Source organism: Leucopleurus acutus (genome assembly GCF_964270905.1).
Source record: "Leucopleurus acutus genome assembly, chromosome: 6".
NCBI classification, from domain to species: Eukaryota; Metazoa; Chordata; class Mammalia; order Artiodactyla; family Delphinidae; genus Leucopleurus; species Leucopleurus acutus.
The window spans coordinates 49,703,585-49,726,401 of NC_139149.1; the positions used below are offsets into that span (position 1 = coordinate 49,703,585).

The window sequence follows — 22,817 nt, forward strand, 5'->3', positions numbered from 1 at the left end:
ACGTGTAAAGAAAGAGAGCAGGGTTGCCCCATCCCCATGAAAATAAAGCTAAATGTTTTGGAAAACCTTTATAAAGGTGAATCATTTTAAACAAATGCAACCATAGATAATTTTTGCACTACATGTGAGTGCTTAAATATTTATAATAGTAGAAAAGTTTATACAGTCCCTTAACTCTGACTGTAATCCAAAAAACAAGAAAAAAAATTATTAAAATGTGACTAAAAAAATCAGAAGTACGTGAAAATTAAGAACCACACTCTATGATAACCTTTGGATCCAAAAAGAAATAATTTACAAAGCAACAGAAGGAGAACATTTCATGTCAAAACCCATGGAACCACAGAAAAACTTGCATTGAAAGGAAAATATATAGTCTTAATGTCTTAGATATTATAGAAGGAAAGACTCAAACAATAAAAAACCTTAAAACAACTGTTAAGAATAATAGGACAATACAAAGAAATAAAAAAGAGGGTAATGAAGGCAAATTCTGAAAATGAAAAGAATAGTAGCAAGAATAAATTAATCCAAAGGCTAATTCCTTGAAAAAGATCCAGTGAAATCAATGAATCTTTCAAAGGCCTGCTACAGGAAAGAACAAAAATATACAATTTAGCAATGATAAGGCAGATGTACCTACTTATACAGAAAAGACTGAATAAATGAATTAAAAGAGAATCCTACAAGCAATATTGTAACAACTTTGAAAACCTAGATGAAATGGATGAATTTTTCACAAAATATGAATCACCAATATTGACTAAGAAAGAAATGTAATAAATAATTACTGTAGTAGAGTTAGTGATTAAAGAACTACCATTAAAACCACCAGGACCACATGGCTTAACAGATGATTTCTTTCTAACATTTAAAGAGCGTATAGGGAGACCTTCAAGATGGCAGAAGAGTAAGTAAGACGTGGAGATCACCTTCCTCCCCACAAATACATCAGAAGTACATCTAATACGACCCAGCAATCCTACTACTGGGCATATACCCTGAGAAAACCATAATTCAAAAAGAGTCATGTACCACAATGTTCATTGTAGCACTATTTACAATAGCCAGGACATGGAAGCAACCTAAGTGTCCATCGACAGATGAATGGATAAAGAAGATGTGGCACATGTATACAATGGAATATTACTCAGCCATAAAAAGAAACGAAATCGAGCTATTTGTAGTGAGGTGGATGGACTTAGAGTCTGTCATACAGAGTGAAGTAAGTCAGAAAGAGAAAAACAAATACCGTATGCTAACACATATATATGGAATTAATAAAAGAAAAAGGTTCTGAAGAACCTAGGGGCAGGCCAGGAATAAGGACACAGATGTAGAGAATGGACTTGAGGACACAAGGATGGGGAAGGGTAAGCTCAGACGAAGTGAGAGAGTGGCATGGACATATACACACTACCAAATGTAAAATAGATAGCTAGTGGGAAGCAGCCGCATAGCACAGGGTGATCAGCTCGTTGCTTTGTGACCACCTAGAGGGGTGGGATAGGGAGTGTGGGAGGCAGACACAAGAATGAGGGGATATGGGGATATATGTATACGTATAGCTGATTCACTTTGTTATAAAGCAGAAACTAACACACCACTGTAAAGAAATTATACTCCAATAAAGATGTTTAAAAAAAAGGGAAAAGTAAATAACAATAAAGTGGATTTAAATAATAAAAAAGAGCTTATAACTATAGATCAATATCACTATAAAATAGTTGCAAAATTCTAAATAATTTACTAGCTGATAAACTCAACAAAGTATCAAAAAAATCTATGACCAAGTAGGATTTATTTGAGGAATGCAAGGAGATTTTTAAAGTATTAGTGTTAATGGTGAAGCTATTTTCATAAAGTCAGCTATTACTATTCAAAATTATTTTGGAGAATCTAATGAACTAATAAAGAAAATAAATAGTATTTTTTAAAAAAGAGAATGAATTTATCTCTTTTTGTTGCTGATATAATTGCATACCTAGAATATCCAAGAGTTAATCGAACAAACAAAAAAAGAATGAGGCAAATAATTTGTTAAGGTGGCTATAAGGAAGATAAATAGTTTATATATTATTTATAAGCAGGTAAAAATGGAAATGTGTAATATATTTCATTTGTTTGACTAAGCTATATAAATTTAAGAATAAATTTAATAACAAAGGTAAGAATTTCTAAGAACATTATAAAATCTTGTTGAAGGAGATGTAATTTTTTAGGATCTAAATCAGTGGCTCTCAATCCTGGCTACATGTTAGAATAGAAATATAAAAATACTGATGCTCTGACTTAGCTATAAGCAATTCTGGTTTAATTGTTGTAGGGTGGGTCTGAAGCACTAAAATTTGTTTAACATATTTCAGATGATTTTAACGTGGGGCAAAGATGAGAATTTAATATTGAAATTTCAAAATTATGTAAAAATTAATATAAAATTCATAGAGAGGAAAGTGTTAGCAACAGGAATACAGTCCATTCTCTATCCTTGCTGAGGAATACCGGGAAAGAAAAGTGACCAGCTAATGACAAAGATTAGTGACCTGCTCCTGGCAAGCACACTAAGGGTGTGGGGCAGCTCCTATCTATGGAGTGTTTTTGGCAGGACGTGTCTAGTTTAAATTGCTTATGATAAACAAAACTTTCATCAGTAGATTTTGGTGTTTTTTTTACCTTCATCTTAGATCATTTTATTTCACATTATTTAAATCCTGTGTTTGATTAGGATAGTGAACAAGCTGTGACAAAATTCAGTGTATGTTAGATTAACTAAAAGTAATGTTGCATAGAAGTTTTGCAAAAGAAATGTTGTCTGGTTTTAACATATACTATCGACAGGGAAATGCAGCATGACCTGGTTGTGAATGGTGTTAATAACCTGTTCAGGTAGAAGTAGGTGTGATAAAGATCCTGCTGCCCAACTTTAAAATGAGCTGCCTTTTATCTATCTTCTACCCAGAACTAGACTTTTCTCTACTGTTTCTTCACAGGTGATACAGAAGTTGGGAAGTATTCAGTCACATCCATCCACTCATCCACCAACAATTTCCCATTAAAGTGAATCCCTGTGTTCATTCCTCACTCATAAGAAATAAATTTCAAAGGCAGCTTGTACTGGAATAAACTGATCTGAAGGCTTGCAAAGCACTTGGTATCTTCTTCTTAAGATCTTGGAGTCTTTAAATTATAGCTCATATTAATTTTACTATTATTGTTATTTTACTTTATTAATAACTGTTAGGCTAATTTCTTTCAAAAGCAGATTTGTTTTAATGTCATCAATAGACCTATAGGACATGACTTTCTGGAAAATGTCATGTAAGCTATGTAACTTCCAGACTATAAAATGTGAATGTTTAATGACCAAAAATGTTACATTCTGCTTAAGTGTTATGTCACTGCATACACAGTTTAGGGACCTCCCATGTTAAATCTGAGACAGAACACATACTAATATGCAAAGAAGGATCTCTATGCTTTGCTTATGCCTTATGATTACATATATTCTTGAAATTATTAGTAAACTTTAATATTGGTTACAAGTTCTGATTTTTGTGTGCCAGATTTGACAACCTGATCTTTGGGTTGTCTCAAAAGCCCAACATGGAGTTTGTTGTAAATGAGTTAAAATAGTCATATATTTTATATGGAAGAATAAATACTCTCAAATGCCCCCCAAAATAAGAAAAACAAGATTAGTAAGAGTTGACCTATCTTGTCAGAAATTGAAGTATGGTATAAAGCCACTAAGTATAAATCTTTATTATATTGCCATAGGAATGGACAAATAGAGCCAATTTGGGAGTAAAGATATGTATTCCAATTATACCTAATAATTTAATGTGTAAATCAGGTGGTATTTAAAATCAACAGAAAAAGTACTATCTTCTATTCATGTGAAGAAGATTTACAGAACTACATTTCAAACATATTCAGAATTTTCTCCCAAATCATATAACAAAACTTAAAACCTAGGAAACTACTTGTACAATCCATAGGTTTAGTGAGACCTTTGTAAAACAGGACAGGATCTCTGAACTGTACAAGAAAAGTTGACTAATTGGATGATATTAAAAAACAAAAAAACTTTACAATTCAAAAGATACCCTAAACAAAACCAGCATATTGAAAAGAGATTAGGAACAAATTGCAATATAGATGACAGATAAAGTGTCAATGAACTCTTTGTCTATAAATTATAAAGAGTTCTTAAAAAATGAGAAGAAGGGCTTCCCTGGTGGCTCAGTGGTTGAGAACCCGCCTGCCAATGCAGGGGACACGGGTTCGATCCCTGGTCCGGGAAGATCCCACATGCCGAGGAGCAACTAAGCCCATGCGCCACAACTACTGAGCTTGCGCTCTAGAGCCCACAAGCCACAACTACTGAGCCTGCGTGCCACAACTACTGAAGCCCGTGCACGCAGAGCCTGTGCTCCGCAACAAGAGAAGCCTCCACAATGAGAAGCCCGCGCTCGCCACAACTAGAGAAAGCCCGCGCGCAGCAACGAAGACCCAATGCAGCCAAAAATAAACAAGTAAATTAATTAATTTTTTTTAAAAATGAGAAGAAAAAAGTAACCAAAAACTATGCAAAAATGTTATAAGTAATTCATAGGAAAAAAATCTTGATTAACTACTCTTTATTATAATGCTCTGACCTCATTGCTGGTGTTACCTACTGTTAAATATTAAGCACAGCTCATAGATAATGCAGGTAAAATCAGAGTTAGAATCTGGGCCAAAGCGCCCATCTTAGAAAACACTACTAAGGCCCGATTTTCCCAGCGTCCACATATTGTGACTCACAGTCAAAACTAGATAATGGCTCGACATAGACCTCTATGATTCAAGTACAATAATTACACCTGTGTGGACTGAGTCTTTGGTTTTCCCTCCCACTATGGTAGGTGTTTCTAACTACTGATTTGTTTCAGTTTCGTGTGTATTGTAGAGCACTCTGATCTAAGGAGATGACCAGTAGAGTGGGAAAAATTACCTACAGCACATATGTAAATGATTTAGCATGGCTCCAGAGCATTAAAATGCACTATATGAGGTGCTGGACCCCAAGTGAGGAAGATTCTTATCAGATGGTCCCTAAGATGAGTGTAGAGTTCTGCTGGGGGTAGCCCACTTGACTAATAGGAGCCCAAGATGCAAACTAAAATAGGTTCTTTAGGAATATCTGGCACGAAAGAGGCATGATTATATATTTTTTTCCATCCACATTCAACTCCATGGATAGCAATATGTCTAAACCAAGAAAAACAATTAAAATATATGTACTTTTCCTGAGTCTGATGCCTTAAGGCTATATAATCAATTGGATTAGATGAACTACTTGTGCTTATTTTCACCTTTAAAAAATGATTTAAAATATCTGGTATATTGGGTGGAACTTTACATATCCATTTTCAATATAAATCCTCAGGCTGTTGGTAATGTCTCAGAAAATTCTTTAACTAAAGTAAATATTGGACTTTTATTTTGGGAGAAATTGTGAATGGTTTGATTTTATTAGGTTTGATAAGTGCTGAGTTCCTCTAATATTTTAATTTAATGGACCTAAATTCATATTTCCAAAGAATATTTTTAAAGTGAACTTTGATGTCTCTATTTTTTATTATTGGCCAAACCTGTGTTGAGTATTAACTGATCCTAAACTGAATTGAGCTTGAATTACTCCTGTGCTTCTACTACTCCAAAGAAAGTATTTGGCAACACATCCCACTCTTCAGCATAAGAAATTGCACTCGAGTCCTGTTTGAATAGTAGCATAATTTTTAAAAGTTGAAAAACAACTTGAGATATCATTTCCACCATCCTACTACTGTGAGAGGAACATTATTAACAAATGGAGACACTGAAGCATAGAAGTGTGTTCATCACCTCAGCATGGTATTTCTGCAATGACTCTTTTTCATGTGTAAAGCCCCAGACCATGCTGTCATTATTTTTCTTGACTCAGAAATGGCTAAAGATCAGATCCCACTGTTGATGAACTTGCTTTGCATTAAAACAGCACGGTGTCAGATGTAAATAAGTCTTTCTTGTTGATGGTTGGAGACCAGGCTGAAGTGACCACCATCATTTGTGAAACACGATTGAGCATATACAATTTGTAACCTGAAAATACCAGATGCTTGTCTTAAGCTTGATATTGTTCATGTCAGGGGGCTCCAGATGGTATTTGTTGTGTTCTGTGGCATTTTTGAGACTTTAGGATAAATAGCCTTGGGGAAAAATAGGAAGGACATGTGACTTGCCCTTTCTTAAGCACCTGTGGTTCAGGTACTGGCTACAGTTGGTAAGTATGTGTGTTAATAGTAGATTTCTTGTGAGTGCAAAATTTTACTACCTATCCAGTTTTTGCAGAGCCAGGCAATTCCTATCAACTAATCAGCATGGAGATGAAAACATCTTTTAAGGTGCATTGTAAACAGCATTACTTTAATTCCACTCCTAAGTAGTAACTAAGTATTTCGTTACAGAAAACTAAAAGATGTCACCAATCCTCGGGGTCATTATCTTTTAAATGCAGGTTTTTGCCAATCTCCATGCTCCCTTTTTAAATGGGTGGATTTACTTGTTAGGCCATTTGGACCTAAGTGTAGAGAAGAAGCGTATGTCTTTCAAATTAGGCAATATTTGTAAAGCTTTCTGTACCTTGACTGCTAATTTTGAACCCATGCTTTTTTGTTAAACTATTACTGGTCAGATAAAAAATATCAATCTAAATTGTAGGCTCACCTATGCAAAAATTGTATTATGCTGTTTATATCTTTAAACATGAGTGATTTTATTTTCTGAAGACTTCTTGAAAACAGGGTCCCCATTGGAGGGGTGGTCAGACATGAAGGGCATCATATTTGTAGTCATTTTATTTTAGCTCTATGATGAACTAGTCAAAGGTTTTTTTTTGTATTTATCAACTTCAGTATATAAGGGTCATTAGAAAAAGGTAAAGGGGGATAAAAATATTATGGTAGAGACAAGCCATGCTATTTTATAAATTTTGCTTTCCTATGGGGTTTAATGTCACAAGGATTATTTTATCTGAGTTGCTTAATTGGACATACTGAAAGAGCTTGAAATTACATTTCACTATGGTGTATCAAAACAGGACATGAGTGGAGTGTATTTGAATGTGAAGGTCTGGCACAGATGAAGTTATTTAAATCAGTATAGAGAATGGATGCAACAAAATTTTTGACGGAGTAGAGTTAGATTGTAGATGCAGGTTAATATTAGTAGTTACTAGTTAAATAGATAGTAGTTAGTAGTAGTAGTAGTAGTAAGCAGTTAGTAGTAGTAGTTATGGTCAGTAGTCAGAGTTAGCAGATAACAGAGGAGCAGGAAAAGTGTCATGGAAGGAAATGAAATCAGATTTTTATTAAAATGCTCCTTAGAAATAACATCAGCCTCATGAAGTAGGAATTTCTATTAAACAATATGTCATTCTTCATTACTTTCCTTTCCATTTTGATTGGCTTTGCTTGTTGGGTCCATGATAAGTGTATGTTTTGTCACTCAGAGTCCTACTGGGATTCTAAGCAATTTTAGCCGACTAGGTTGACTCTTGATTGAAATCTCTAAAAATTCTCCCTTGTTCAACTCTTCTCCTATCCTACACCTTCTCCTTTCTGAGGAATTCATTTAGTCTCTGCTTGATCAAGGAGACTGGACCATGTAGTACAAGTACCATTGGGTCTTCCCCTTTATTCCTCAAAACCAATGCCATCACCATTTTTCTTTTCTCCCCTGCTTATCTTTAAGGAAACCTCACCAATCTGCCTTGCTGAAGAATTTATTTCTCTTTCTAGGTTCTTATTCCAACTCCTTTCTACAACTGCTTCCCAAATTTTTCTCCATTAATGTCCCAGACTAAAAAAATACTCAATTGTTCCCCTTTCTTCCTAAAATAAATTAAACAAAATTGTTTCTGGATTACCTGCCTTAATTCTGCCCTGGATGTCACAAATATGTGCCTCTATTCCTGTCCTTGTCTTTACCTGAAATGATCCCCTTGGGTTCTCTGCCTTCCACAGTTCTACCACTCACTTAGTTCTGTGGTTTCTGAATAATATTCAAAGCAGAATAAAATGTTCCATGAAGGAGACTCAGAGGGAACAAGAGAGTAGGCAGCAGGCAGATTAGACTCTACATCCTCGAGCAGAAAAACTCCCATGATAATTGTTTTACACATTTAGCAAATGCAGTTTTGGCGCTTTAAAACTATTTGAAAATGACATGTTGAATGAAATTGCTGAGAGGTTAAGTGACTTGTCCAAGAAAAGTGGCATATTGAGAACTAGTACTTGGGTCTTCTGAATTTTTATTCTGTATTTTTTTCTATTATTCAGGCATTACTAGGGAGGCATTTTTAGGTAAGGAATAACATTTTTCATTGAATGTTCATAAAGGCTTTTCTTCCATGCAAATATAACTTAAAATTATGGAGTGGTTTCTGTCATAAGTGATTTATTTCTCTCCATCCAGAATGATGGATAGACCATGGTTATTGGTGCCTTTATTCATTCAAGCCATGCTCCTCTGTGTGCATGGCTCAATTCTACAATGACATGGAAGGTGATTTTCTGTGTTTGGCAATGTTGTAACTAAAATCACTGTTGGGTAATGTCTGAAAGTTTCAGTTTGGGTTATAAGAAAGCTTTAACTTGGAGAAATTCGTTGAGATGCTTTCAGTCCTAATCTGAGAAAGTATTGCAGAAGGGAAAGGATTTTCCGGACTTGACCTAGGGACATTTTTGAGCTAATTTTTACTACTCCTAAGCCTGACATAATATGCAAAAGAACACCTTCCTTTCACTAGCTTCATTATTCTGACCCCTTTCCTTTTGCAACCTGAACCATTTGGTTCAACTGAAAGGAAGCCCATAAGTGTTCCCAGAATGCGTTTGGTTCTGGAACATTCTGGTAATAGCTGTTTCACAAAAAGCAAAAGATGCAGGGAATAAGAAATATGGGTACATATTCTTTCTTATGGAGTAAGGAATATGGCTACAATGCTTTCTTGTTTTGTGATCTATCAAGGAATCAAATATTTTGGGTTATGAAAAATAATTTTAGGTCAATTAATAGAGTGTGACTGAACATCTTATACTTCATTTGGACATGGTTAAACATCAAAAATGACCTGAAATGTTTCATGAGAAATTATGTTTAAGGTTATACTTAAATGAAATAACATGGAATGCTGATGTAAAATACAACAGTTTGATGTACTTTTATGTATCACAATACATAAAGTTAAATCACTTTAAATTGTTATTAAATTACAATTTAGTTAACAATAAACTAACAAGACAGGGATTTAACGATGTGCTGTTAGAGGTAAAAAATCCACTTAGATTTTTTTTTTTAACCTCTCAATAGTCTAAGAGTACAGTTGCTTTATTCTAATCAACTTTCTTTTGCACATTGTTCTCAATTAGCAAGCATCTTCCATTTGCTGAGTTTTCAGAGTTATGTTGCACTTTGATTTTTTACTCACATTGCAGTCACAAGATGAGAAATGTAGACACTGTGAACAAACAAGAAGTTCGTGCAAAGTCAAGCTCTCAAAACCACATGCAAGACTTAGTGGCACATGGTTTAGAGCTCACACACTCCAGGATCATGTGAGACAGGCATGCAGATGAGAGGAAAGAAAAGCACCTACATCATGAAAATAGAGGATGATGAAAGAGAATGACATTTTCTTTATGACAGTTATCTAATGCAAACCGTATACCCATAACCTTTACCAGAGTGAAGGGAGGGGCAGATAAGTGACTTTTTGTGGGGAGGGGGAAACTTTATATAAACGTTATTAGAGGTCAAGTTGTTGTTAAAGTTAAGGATTTCTATTCTGTACTTGGCCTCTTCCAAGTTATCTTTCCCAGTTTCTTGCTTTGTATTTCCTCTGCTACATCATGCAAAAAAAAATCAGAACTAACATTGGAAATCATTTAACAAGCTCTAAACCTGACAGATAACAAGGGTGATCTCCACAATTTACACGAGAATTAAATTGGATATAAATACCTCCTGTTCTTACCGGTGGGTGTTGTGATTCCATGTATTAAGGTGTGAAGCAGACAGGAAAGAGATAAATCTTTCATAAGTACATTGTAAATAGGCAAGTGGTATATAAACCATATTCATAGGTAATAGAGTCAAACAATGAAAGGTAAATAGTTTTCACAAAATAGACTTTATCACACAAAAAAATGGCCACGAAACTAGAGTTATATGGAGAGGGGAAGTAAAATAAATAATTGTTTTACTCCGGTTATTGAAATAATCTGGCAGTATGGAACAACAAAATTGAGCGACATGTGTTTTGATTAAAAATTCTTGACACTGCTTCAGCCAACCCAGCATTAGAGAATCCCCGATAGTTTCTGAATGCTGATATCTTCATTAAACAATAATAGGGATGGAAGTACATAAAAGTGACCAATTTGTAGGTAATTTCTTATGAGATTAAAGTGTTACCTTGGTGAGATCAATTTATCAAATGAATTTTCACAAGTAACTTTGGGATAATCAGAAATAACTCATGGGATTCAGTTATGGCTTTGTATGAAATGTGCTGACTGATTAGCTCTTCAAATTAAAAATTTTATGATGGCATGCCCTTACTTCTCCATCAAATAAATCATGCACAGCTATGATAAGCATCATATAAAAATATATCTTTCAAACTGGGCAATATTTGCAATGCGTTCTGTACCTTAACTGCTAATTTTGAACCTTTTCTTTTTTTTTAGGATATTGCTGATCAAATTTTAAAAAGTCAATCTAAATTGCATAGGCTCACTTATGCAAAAATTGTATCATGCTGTTGATGTCGTTAAATTTTAAAGATTCCATTTTCTGAAGAATTTTTAGAAACAGGATCCTTGCCCAATGGAGAAGTAGCTAGATGGGAAGGTACTATAATTCTAATTTTTTTTAATAGGTCTATGATATGCTATATAGCTTGTATTTATCATATATCTTTAGTAATCAATCTCTATAGCCAAATAGCTAGGTCAAAAAGATGTATGCAATTCTCCTAATAATAAAAGAAGCTCTTTGGATCAATTAATCTTATTAGTTGTATTGATTTTTGAGCACTGATAAAGGAGGGAAGGGTTATGAAAAGTGATTGTTGATGTTGAATTTGCTTGAGTTATGAAGGAATCCATATTTCCCCCTTGAAAGGAAAGATGCATTAAACCAGGTACAGTAAAAGGGCACATAGTTAATTGATTAAAATATAGAAAAATTGTCCTTAACAGAAACATGAAACTTCCTATTATAAAATGTTTATGGTATACTTAAGCTCCTTAACCTCTCCCACAAATCCTCAAAATGTCCTATTTTAAAAAAATATTTCTGTTTGGGGGCATTATAGTTATTATTGTTTATTTGTAATGTCTTAATGCACATGGGTCCACCTATTTTTTGGGGTGCTTGGCAGCTAAGCCAAGTGGTGAAAGCCCAAGTCCCAACTTAGCAATGCTCTCCCTAACCAGAAGTGGGAGCTCTAATACGCACAGTTATATCAGTTTGCATCATGTTATAATGCCTTTGCCACACAGTGTAACTAGATATAGCACCATGCAATGCCATGAATTGAGAATGAAAGACTATCTCCAGGGGAGAAAATAAACATCCGAGAGAGGGAAACAAAAGCAAGGGGTTCAAAGCTGGTGAGACTGGCTTATCCATTTTGGCTGTAGCTATAACGCCTGAGGGGCTCCAGTTTTGGAAAACAGAAATACGTACCATGTTCATGTCAATGCCATTGGTGTAAGTCCATGCATGCTGGAAATATTCTTCAAGCCGTTGCCTCAGAGGGTTGGGGATTTGGTGAAAGCGAATGAACTCTTTTACTCGCAGCATCTGCATGTGGTACCTGGCAGTTCCGGAGTATAGTCTTTGGATAATTGCTGATACGTTCCCAAAAATGCTTGCATACATTAGTGCTGGATTGGATAAAAAACAAAGTTATGGGGGAACGACTGCACTTGGGGATATTACATCTTGTCAGAATCTCAAATATGTAGATTTTTATTATCTCAATCCGTTTGTGAGGGTTTACCACTGGCCCTAGGGGAACAAAGAAGTCAAGTCAAAACTATTGTAAAATTTATAATTTTGATGGTAAATTTGGAGAGGAAAAATATACAAATTCCCCATGGATTCTCTACATATTCAAGTAGAAACTCAGACTGTTTACAATATCAACCTGTAACCAACCTAGACTATTGACTAGAGATAAAATGTGTTTAAAATAAACATTTCATTTGTAATGTGGTAAGAAGGTATGTCATGGGGTTACCACACAGATCTGTTTTCTGGAAGTGGAGTAAAAATGATAATTTTTAAATTGTGACAACTCCACCTTAGCCTCAAAGCTAACCTTGCAATATTATAAACCTACTATAAATTTTAAGATTATTCAGAAGATTTTGGATTTCCTAAGGAATAATAAATTGTTTTAAAGAACTCATAGTTTCCTTAGAATGTTTATTTATATGTAATTTTTAATCTATTAAAATTCATTTTTACAGTATTTCTATATGAGAAACAGATATCTTTGGCTTAGACTGTGAGAAGATAGTTTTATTTTTTTTAAAGAGAAAAATAGAATACCTCTTTGTTCTTTCATCTATGGGAAGAAAAAAACTAACATTCAATACTTAGAATGCCCTTTTTAAAGCTTCCAGGGCTAAATATTTATGATTTAACATAAGCTTTTTTAAGCATCTTGTCTTTCTTTTTAAATTTGTATTTAGTTTCTAATAATCGTAAGAAAAATACTATATACTGTACAGAAAGTCACATGATGATACAAGCCCTATGTCTTGACCTTTGGACATGTGTCAGACACTTACAGAGGAGGTAACACACATTTAAGGCACTGGAACTGCAAGGTACCAAGTAGGTGGGGAAAAAAACCCAACAACTCCTTGAAGTGTTTATTTCAACAATATCCAACCAACATATTTTTTTCCCCAACACGTCTTACAAATCACTACCTATATAAAACACTTCATCATTTTTAAAGTAGATGTTGGCCAGATTCAGTCTGTGTTTTAAAATGACTTATCTTCTTGGTCATTTGTTTTCTTTTCCATCTTATTTTTGTCTCTTGGTTAGCATGGTCCTTGTTTACCATAGAAGTCCCAGGTAAGAGAATGTCCCAGACAAAGAGGCAGCCCTTTATTTTTAATCTATTTAAAGGGATAAAAATTGGGGAGATCTATAGGGAGGCTGAACTGGGATTTGTGAAAGACAGTAATTCTCATTAAGGTAGAAAAGCTGTTTAGGTAGTATCTTCCACAGGGGGGCAGAAAAACAAAACCTGGGCCTAATTTGAGTAAATGCATAGTTGATTAAGAAGGGAGTTAGCAATACTTGTCTGAAATGGATTTCTGCGATTCAAGGAGATTCATGTGAGAAATACGTCCTACTCTGCCTAATTTTAGTGTTGGAAATATTTATGCCTGTTGTTAGGTGTCCAAAGTACCTATCATGTTCTCAGGAAATAGTTTAGTTAGTACAGATTTTCACTTGATTTAATTAGAAGGCACATAATCAGTGCTAGTTATTTTACTTAAACCACATAATTCCGCAAAGAAGAGTCAGGGAAAACATTCTTATTTTGTTTTTAATAAATACTGTGGTTTTAACTGCATACTGTCATAAAAATGAACCAAACATTAGTCTGGATCATAAACACGTATTTCCACTCATTGACAGGATGGCAAAAATCTAGATTATAAGTATATAGTTGAATACATGAATAGTGTATATTTTTCTAAGGAAATTCTATGCTAATGGATTTTTAAATTATAATAAAGGCATACTTTTTTTTTCTATTTTTTAGGAAGCAAATGGAGCTAAAGTCTGCAAGCCAGAGAGAAGCACAAAATGATTATATTCTGTATACGTTAATTAGTTAATGCCCATCGACTGGCATAAAATATGACTCAAAAGCAAGTTGGTAGACTATATAGGCATTTCTTTCAACTCAATATTTTGTTTAGCTTTCCTTAATAGAAAATTCTTCCTTCACCAGAATGGTTTGTTTTACGTTGCAGTATTATAAAAATAAAACAGGTATAATTTAAAACGTCAGCACGCCACACTCAAAATCTGAGATGCTCACCAAACTAATGAATTTAGGGTCACTGGGTAATAGCTGAAACATGCTGATAGAACAAATACACTTGCTTTTCTATCTAGTACACAAACTTAAAAAAAATTTTAACTTAAAGAAATAAATTTTAGTGATGTGTAATTTAGATATAACAAAATGAATCTGTTCTAAATGTATAGCTCAGTTAGTTGACAAATGTATACACCTCTGTTAGCACAATCAAGATATAGAACATTTTCAACATCCCCAAAAGATTCCTCTGTGTCCCTTGGCTGTCTGCCCACTGGTTTCTAGGTTGACCCTAGACAACCACTGAGTTCCTTTATGTCATCACAGATTAGTTAGCATTTCTTAGAAGTTCATGTAAATAGAATCATAATGCACATATTCATTTGTGTCTGACTTCTTTTTGCTCAGCATATTGTTTTTGAAATTCATTGTTTTGTATTTATCAGTGGTTTGTTCTTCTTTTAATTGATGAGTAGATTTGCATCACATGGCTCTACCACAGTCCATTTATCTCTTCTGTTGATGAAATCTCACTGCTTCTAGTTTTTGGCTATTATGAATAAAACTGCTATGAACATTTGTGTACAAGTCTTTGTGTGGGCACATATTTTCGTTTCCCTTTGAAACATCTAGGAATAGGACTGCTGATCTGTGTGGTATGTTTAACTTTATAAGGAACTGCCAAACGATTTCCCAAAGACGGTGTGATTTTACATTCCCACCAGCGATATTTGAGAATATCAGTTGTTCCTCAACCTTTCCAACATTTGGTATTATCTTATTTTAACCATCACAGAGTTTTAATTGCATTTCCCTGATGACTAATAACATCTTTTCATGTATTTATTGGCCATTAATATATCTTGTTTTGTGAAATGTCTGTTTAAAATCTTGCTCATTTTTAAATTGTCTTATTACGGAGTTGTAAGAATTCTTGATATATGCTGAATAAAGGTCCTTTTTTAGATCTAACTATTGAGAATATTTTCTTCCAGTCTATCGTTTTCCTGTTCCCTTTCAAAGTGTCCTTTGAAAAGTTGAAGTTACTAATTTTGATGAAATCCAAATGCCTGTATATTTTGTTCAGTTTTCTGTTATTTAAAAAAAAAAAATTATAGGGGTATGGTAAGGTTTCAGTTACTCCATCATGGTTAAAAGCAGATATGCAATAACTTTTTTTTACATGTTATAAAAAGATGTTTGTCAAGCAGGTCAGAGATGAAATACATTTGTCTTTGGATACTGATTTATGTGTTTTTAAATTTAAATGTATATATTATATTTATAATATTTGAATAAAGATATAAACATATATTAGAACACATAGATATAAATATGTGAGCATAGCTTGTATTCCTATTTATTTAATGGCCGCTTACATTTTTCTTTATTTTTCATCTTGAATTGTGTATATGTGTATATTTTTAAAAAGAATTCTCTGGTTACTGTTCTCTGTACACATTCAGCAGCACAACTGGTGACTGTCTTTGCAAATAGATGCTTTTAAAAATGTATCTATAGGTATTTGTGTTATTTGAATTTAATTAGATGATAGCTTTAATGTTTAATTTTTAGTTTCCTTGTATTATATTGTTGTAAGAGGGATTGTACATTGCATTGCTTTCTACAACTTTGCTTCAAACTTTTATTTTAGAATGAAGATTAGTTTTAAAGAAGCTTAGGGATAATGAGAGTTCAACTTGATAACTAGACTATATCAACTTTAACGTGCACTAGTATATATACAAAATTTTACATTATATTTTGGATATTTTATTTTTCGGTTTAAATCAAGTCAGTCATGTAACTGAGGCGTATGTACTTAGTATAAAAATATAATCAAATACAGAAAACCAAATCATTTTCTAATACAGTTGGATCTAAATGGAAATATCATGTGTAGATATACACATATACATCAAATGGCTAAGAAAATTTCAAGGCATGCTATTATTGCTAAGTTTCTAGTCTTATTTTGCCTTTTATGGCATAATAGCTCATGATAGAATTCTCTAGGAATATCTATAAACTTTTTCCTATGTGACACTAAGCTTTACATAATCCCATTTTGATTAAGTTTTGTACAAGCAAGTCTATTCATATAAAAGATATTATGTGGAATATGGATGTATCTTAGTCTACTCAATTAACAAGAGTGTTTTCTCTTTTCTTAAAAGATAGAATTCATCTGCAGGAAACAAATATTCTTCCTAAAGAATCAACAGAAATAGGCTAGTGCCACTTTTAAAAAAAGAAGGCAGAAACACAGAAAGGAAGGAAAGAAGGAAGGAAGGAAGGGAGGGAGGGAGGGAGGGAGGGAGGGAGGGAGGAAGGAAGGAAGGAAGGAAGGAAAGAAGGAAGGAAAAAGACAGGAATAAAGGAAGAATAAAAACTGCCAATAATTTCCTGATTTAAGGATTAGAGATTGGGTATAGAGCAAGTAAAGAACTGAGTTCTCTTTAGTTTAAAATAATTCACATGATAAACAGTACTATGTATTTCACTTAATCCTCACAAGCGGTAAGGATTCCTAAGTGGTGAACACGTTAAACTTCAATGCACTTAAAAAATTCTTCCTTGCAAATTCTAAGTTTCAAGATGCAAGTTCTGTTTTCTTTAAAAAGAGTATACATACATATATATATATATATATATTTCTATACGGGTGTATAAATAATTAAAAACAGACATTTTCTTTTCTTTTTTTTGTTACCAATGCCACTGAAATTGACAACCACTATAAAGTATTAACTAGCAGTTTCAATCACAGAGTGGGACTGTGTTTGTTCTGAAAGATTCAGTCTCTCTGGAATGAATTTTTCTATTTTTTCAAGTGGGCCTCACTTCCATTTCCTTCTGAGTGCAATTCTACTTTTGTGTTTGTGGCAAGATTTGGTCTGAATTTGCAGAATATCTTGAGTTATTTAAATAGAATGTTATCTGCCTATACAATCTTACTAAAATAAAAACACCATGACACATATATGAAAAGTAAATTTTAAATACAGTGAACAGTAAACTGGCTGAATCTACTTAAGTTTCATAAATAAAGCTTATCTAAGCACATTTTATTAGACAACATGTTAACATTTAAAAATTAACTCTCTGGATCTACTTTCTAATTTGTATGCAATGTAGGATGACGCTCTTTTTCAAGCTTTAAAAATCCATCATGCTTTTGTCAACTGCTGTCTGCTATCAGCAAGGTTATCTTTAGTGGTTCCACAGTGTGATTTTTTAAAAAATATATTAATATTAAAGTATCTTTAGTTTTACACAGAATTTTTTTCTTATTCCAAAGACTATACCTTATAAATGATGCTCATGTCATTACCCATTGTAGGGTAAAGGGCAGTCACTTAGGTCCCTGACATAATGTCACAGGGAAAGGAATTTTTAGTCAATGACAGGGGGAAAAATATATATATATATCTGTATGTATGTGCATATGTATGAAAGGTTATCTTACATTATAATTAGTAGGGTGATATTTATATATCTATATCTATAGATATGTAAATGTAAGCTAGTCTTTCCCATTCTAATCTGGCCTCAGCTTGAAACAGAAAATAACCACTAGTAGTAAATTACAGACATGTTTTTACATCAGTAAACGTAAACTGCAAGTCTCAGTTCCTGAATCCCAAGATCCATGTCATTCCAGTTTTATGCTCCTGAGGTCACAAAAGACCTTTGGTGCCTCCCCTTCACAGAGAGAATCAGATCTGATAGAATACAATACCCGTATATTTAATCCTATTATTTCTACAACTTTCTATAATTTTTTTCTTTGCCTTATTCTGAATGTTCTAGAGATATCAATTTTCTGATATTATTTTATCCTAATAGATAACAAAAGAGAAATCTACTTACAGCCAATCAACATGACACAAATTGAAAAGATTTTCTCCGAATTGGTGTTAGGCGACACATTCCCAAATCCTACACTCGTTAAACTGCTGAAGGTAAAATAAAGTGCTGTGACATATTTGTCTTTAATGGATGGCCCAGAACTTGAGTCACTGTCATTGTAACGTTTCCCAATTTGTTGTCCTAAGGAATCCAACCATCCGATTTTGTCAGTCAGGTAGGGCCTTTCTACGTTCCCAATCGCATACCAAATGCAAGCCAGCCAGTGAGCAATCAGGGCAAATATGCACATTAAGAGCATTAGAACAGCAGCCCCATATTCTGAATATCGATCAAGTTTTCGGGCCACTCTCACAAGACGAAGGAGTCGAGCTGTCTTCAAAAGACCAATTAATGTTGTTGTCTGTGGAAATAAATGTGCATGGTCAGAAACAGTTGGTAAACAATTCAGTGTATGTTCCTGTGAAGCAAAGTAAGTAGGAACAGGTTACAACAATATGGTAGCACTGAAGATGACTATGTATTTGAATTAAGTATTAAGGTTAGTTGTTTTTTTTTTTTTTAATTTTACACCTGCTTTGGAAAGTACCTTGAAAGTTTGTAGTACATTAATTCAGTATCTTGGCATGTAAGACTTATGGGACAGAGGCTCTGTCTGCTTGGTTTCATGCTCTAACCACATGCCTGGCACATAATGAATACTCAGCAAATCATTCATTCACCGACAAACATTCCAGAGTGCTACTGGTGGGCCTACCAAGGGCCACACACTGGGATTATAGTATTGAACAAACAGTCATGGTTACTTTTATAATAGAAGAAGACATTTATTTACTAGACAAAGTGTCTTATGAAGTGAAACAAGGGCTACTGTCTGTTGGGGAGAGATATATATTTTTAAAATAAACATATAATATCATTTCAGAGAGTGAAAAGTGTGATGATGATAGTAAAACAGAGTGATATGATAGAGGATGTTCAGAGGCTTGGGTTGGGATGGGGACCACTTTAGAAAGGAAGACCAAAGAGAATCTTGCTGGGGGGCTGACATTAGAGTTTAGAAGGGTTTGAATAATGCGAAGGAGCTAGTCAAGAAGGCAACTGGGAAACATATTGGATGACTGCATGCATGCATGAAGTACTATATTTAAATTCATTTTTTCTTCCTAAATGTGTTGAATGGATAAATTGTTTCTTGATATCCCAGTGATATTATGTGTTTTGCTTTGGGGTATGATATGTGTAACTAACTGCACGATTATTACTGACCAGGTATCTAATGATAGGACACTTCTATATAATAACAGGATACTTAACTGGTTGTTTGGATTTGAAATCTGATAAGTACAAATTACAAGTTCATTTCTTGGATTTCCTAAATAATGTCAACTATAAGTACTATATAATTCACAGGGCATATAATTATTCCATAGTTACATGGTGTTTACTGATCAATTATTGAGTCATTTTATGTGTTTATTGTTGTTGTTTATTTCTCAAAGTACATCCATCTATGTTAAGAACACATATTTTAATTACAGAAATAACATGTGGTATAACTATCACCCTATATCTTCATATTGACTTGGTGGAAAAAGAGCTCTAAATATCAAGAAAATATTTTCATTAACATTCTATAATAAGTGTTATAGTTTTTTTTTTTCTTGAGCCAGAGTGGACACAAGGGAAGGGAAGATTTCTCAGCCTCCCCTGACTTCTTTTCAGTTAGTATTCAAATCCTCTAGAGATGAGAGGAGCTTGTGTAGTTGAGATGCTCTTATCACAATTGGATTCTGGTCTTTGCTCATTTAGGGATGGGTGGAGAGGTGAGTCTTCTCTGTTTCCAAAGCTGAGTTATTATTTTTCAGGGTGCAATAAGGGAAACAGTGTTTTCTTCATCACAAATTTAAAATTATATCTCTTCAAAGAATGAATGGTGAGTTTAAGTGAGTATGAGGTGTTTTCCTGGGAGAGATGTCAACTTTCCACTACTTGTATTGTCAGTGTTTCAGCTTAGCAGTTATAAGTTAGAACTTCAGAACAAACTTAGGTCTGAAATTCTGCTTCCATACCAGTGTGTCACCTTGGACAAGTTATTTACTTAATCTCTAAGTGTCAATTTTTTCATCTGTAAATGGTCATAATAATAACTCCTTCTAGGGTTGTAGGTAATACCCAGTAAATTCTAACTGTGTTTTTATTTGAATATCCCACACACTTTCGCTTCCATCACTAAGCAGGAACTTTATATTGTAAAATGGGTTGACAGAGCTACATATTTTCCAAACGTGTTACTTTGATAGCTAGAATTTCAAATGGACGTTTTTGGACACTGGTCATTCAGCTCCCTATGGAAATTGCAGGGATTTTTAAAGACAAGAACGTCATCTATATTCATTGACTACTCAGACTCTGGTAACAGAAATCACCCTGGTTCAGCGTAACTCCATTTCTACATTTCACAGCTTAAGTTTGCATGTTTATTTTTCCTCCTAGCTTGGTTATCTATTTACTTGTGTTGAGAAATCAGAAATATTTGAGGGTTATTATTATTTGATTTATTATCAAAACTGCCTTTCGTTGGAACAATATTTCTGAACCTCAAAATAAATCACATATAATGACATTTCTATAGGTATTTGGTTAACGAAGAGAAATGCTTCAAAACAAATGAGCTGTTTTAATAACATATTGTGATAAAAATGTCATTTACTAATGACTCTTCTGGCTGTAAACATGGTAGAGTAAAATGACGTTATGAAAAGAAAAGGAATCAAATCTGCTGTATATGCCACTTCCCTTCTTTTTGCCTTCCCCCCAAAGAAACCTCTGGTGTTTCTTCTAGAGTTATGTCAGAATGAGGTGAAACCTAGATGAAAGTTAAGATAAATAAGTATAATATATAATAATACACAAATGACCTCTTTTCTGGACCAAAAAAGTTTAAGAAATAAGGTACATGTTGAAGTCTCAAGCCAGCTGACACAAAATAACTGCAGAAGGAGGGGGAGATGGAAAAGAAAAGGGAGAGGGAGATGTAAGGGTCGGGGAGAGAGATTACTTTCAGCTGCATCATAAGGATGAATGAATATTGACCTCGACAGTCAAAGCCATTCTCTTGTGATTCTGTAACGTGTACCCAAGCATAACTACATATGCTAGTTTGACAATGTAACAAATGACTTGGGTTTTTTTCTGTTGTTATCAAGATGCTGCTAACACGCCTGGGCATTCTTCCTTAGCTACAGTTGTGTACAGCACATCTTGTAGATGACACTTAGGCTTGCAATAACTCTTTCTTCTTCTTCTTTAAATGTCTCTTTAAACATTTAAGGCATTTTGCCCCAGATTACACAACAGAGAGAAGTGATTGCACCAAAATCTCAGAAAATGTAGACTAAAAAATGATCCATCTCCTCTTTCAGATTTGTTGGAGACTGTTAGTCTCCATAGTTTAGTTCAATGAGCTACTATCTTTGTATTATCTGCAAGTCAAAAATGGGACCAACAACTACCTTATAATTGTAGTTGTTGGCTGATTAGAATATCTTCAGAATGCATGGTTATCTCACAGTATATCTAATTTCATGTAATACCCAGATATATGAAAATCTACCTTCGTTTTTTTTTTTCATTTTTTGAAAATAGAAATAAAACTATCCTTAAACTAATGACAACAACTTTTAAATTGTAGAGGTAAAGAAGTTTCTCTTAGGTGGTATTTATTGAACTTTTCACTGGTAGACAAATATTGTCTTTATTGTTACTTTTGGTAGAGATTGAAAAGGCATAAAAGCTCACTGGAGGTAAGTGTAATCATTATTATAAAATATAAAGACATCATGATAATAAATAAGATCTAGAAAACGGTTAACTATTTTGCAGTAGATTGAAACAAGGTCAACTGTTTTCCAGTCCTGCCCATGAATATATAGCAAAGGAGATAATAATAAACTCTAATAGGTCAACTCTCCACCTCATCAGTGCCCATGTCATCTCAAAATTCAACTCCTTCACTGTGATTGAATGACATTTCAAACTCTTTTTTCCTGAATGCCACAGTAAAGAAGGCCTACTTGACTTTCATTTTGTCAGAATTTTCAAAAAATGTAAAATGATTCTTCCTCTGAAAATTTAATTATGCAAATTTCTGAGTAGCTGATGAATATCATCGAATTTCAATTTTTAAAAATGTACCCACATCCATAGTTCATCAAAGCCCTAGGTACTTTTTTTTTATATTGAGGTAAAAGTTAGTTTCCTTTATTAAGTATGACTTTCTTAACTGAACTTTAATTAAAAATATATACTCTAAACAACTACAATTTTGTCACTATGTTAGATACTAGACCCAGACTCAAGAAAACTATGTGATTTTTTTTTTTTTTACTAGACAATTCATAATAGTTCAGGCATTCTCTCTTAATGTAAGCGGAATTCTTTTTGAAGAGCTAGAATTAGGTGATTTCTTATCAGTATTAAACAACTCTCTACTTAAGAATAAGTTTGCTTACAGTTAAACTGAGAAAGCATCATCAATAAGAGACAATCTCATGCTCAAGAATTTTTCAAAATAATTCTTTCTTTTTAGTAAGCATTTTCAAATACCTTACATTTAAAATGCTTTATTTCAGAGGTTTACTCTCTAAAATCTTTGCCTATAGTAAGTGGATAGAATTATTCTTTTACAAATGAGGAAATATAAGTATGTGATCTTTGGTTTTGCCTACAGGTTGTTAGGATGAATTGTCATTGAAACTTTCTACTTAATCCATCATTC

At 33.7% G+C, this 22,817-nt stretch overlaps 1 protein-coding gene across 2 annotated transcripts in view; it reads right to left on the bottom strand.

Moving 5' to 3' along the window:
• The window catches only part of KCNH7 (potassium voltage-gated channel subfamily H member 7), a gene marked incomplete at both ends in the record, with an annotated part of 453,180 nt that overhangs the window by 35,167 nt on the left and 395,196 nt on the right, over positions 1-22,817 (bottom strand). For both annotated transcript variants that reach the window (XM_082841792.1, XM_082841793.1), the window contains 2 exons: positions 11,779-11,978; positions 18,041-18,440. In XM_082841792.1, the coding sequence (XP_082697918.1) occupies positions 11,779-11,978; positions 18,041-18,440 (600 nt within the window). The remainder of the gene's footprint in view (positions 1-11,778; positions 11,979-18,040; positions 18,441-22,817) is intronic.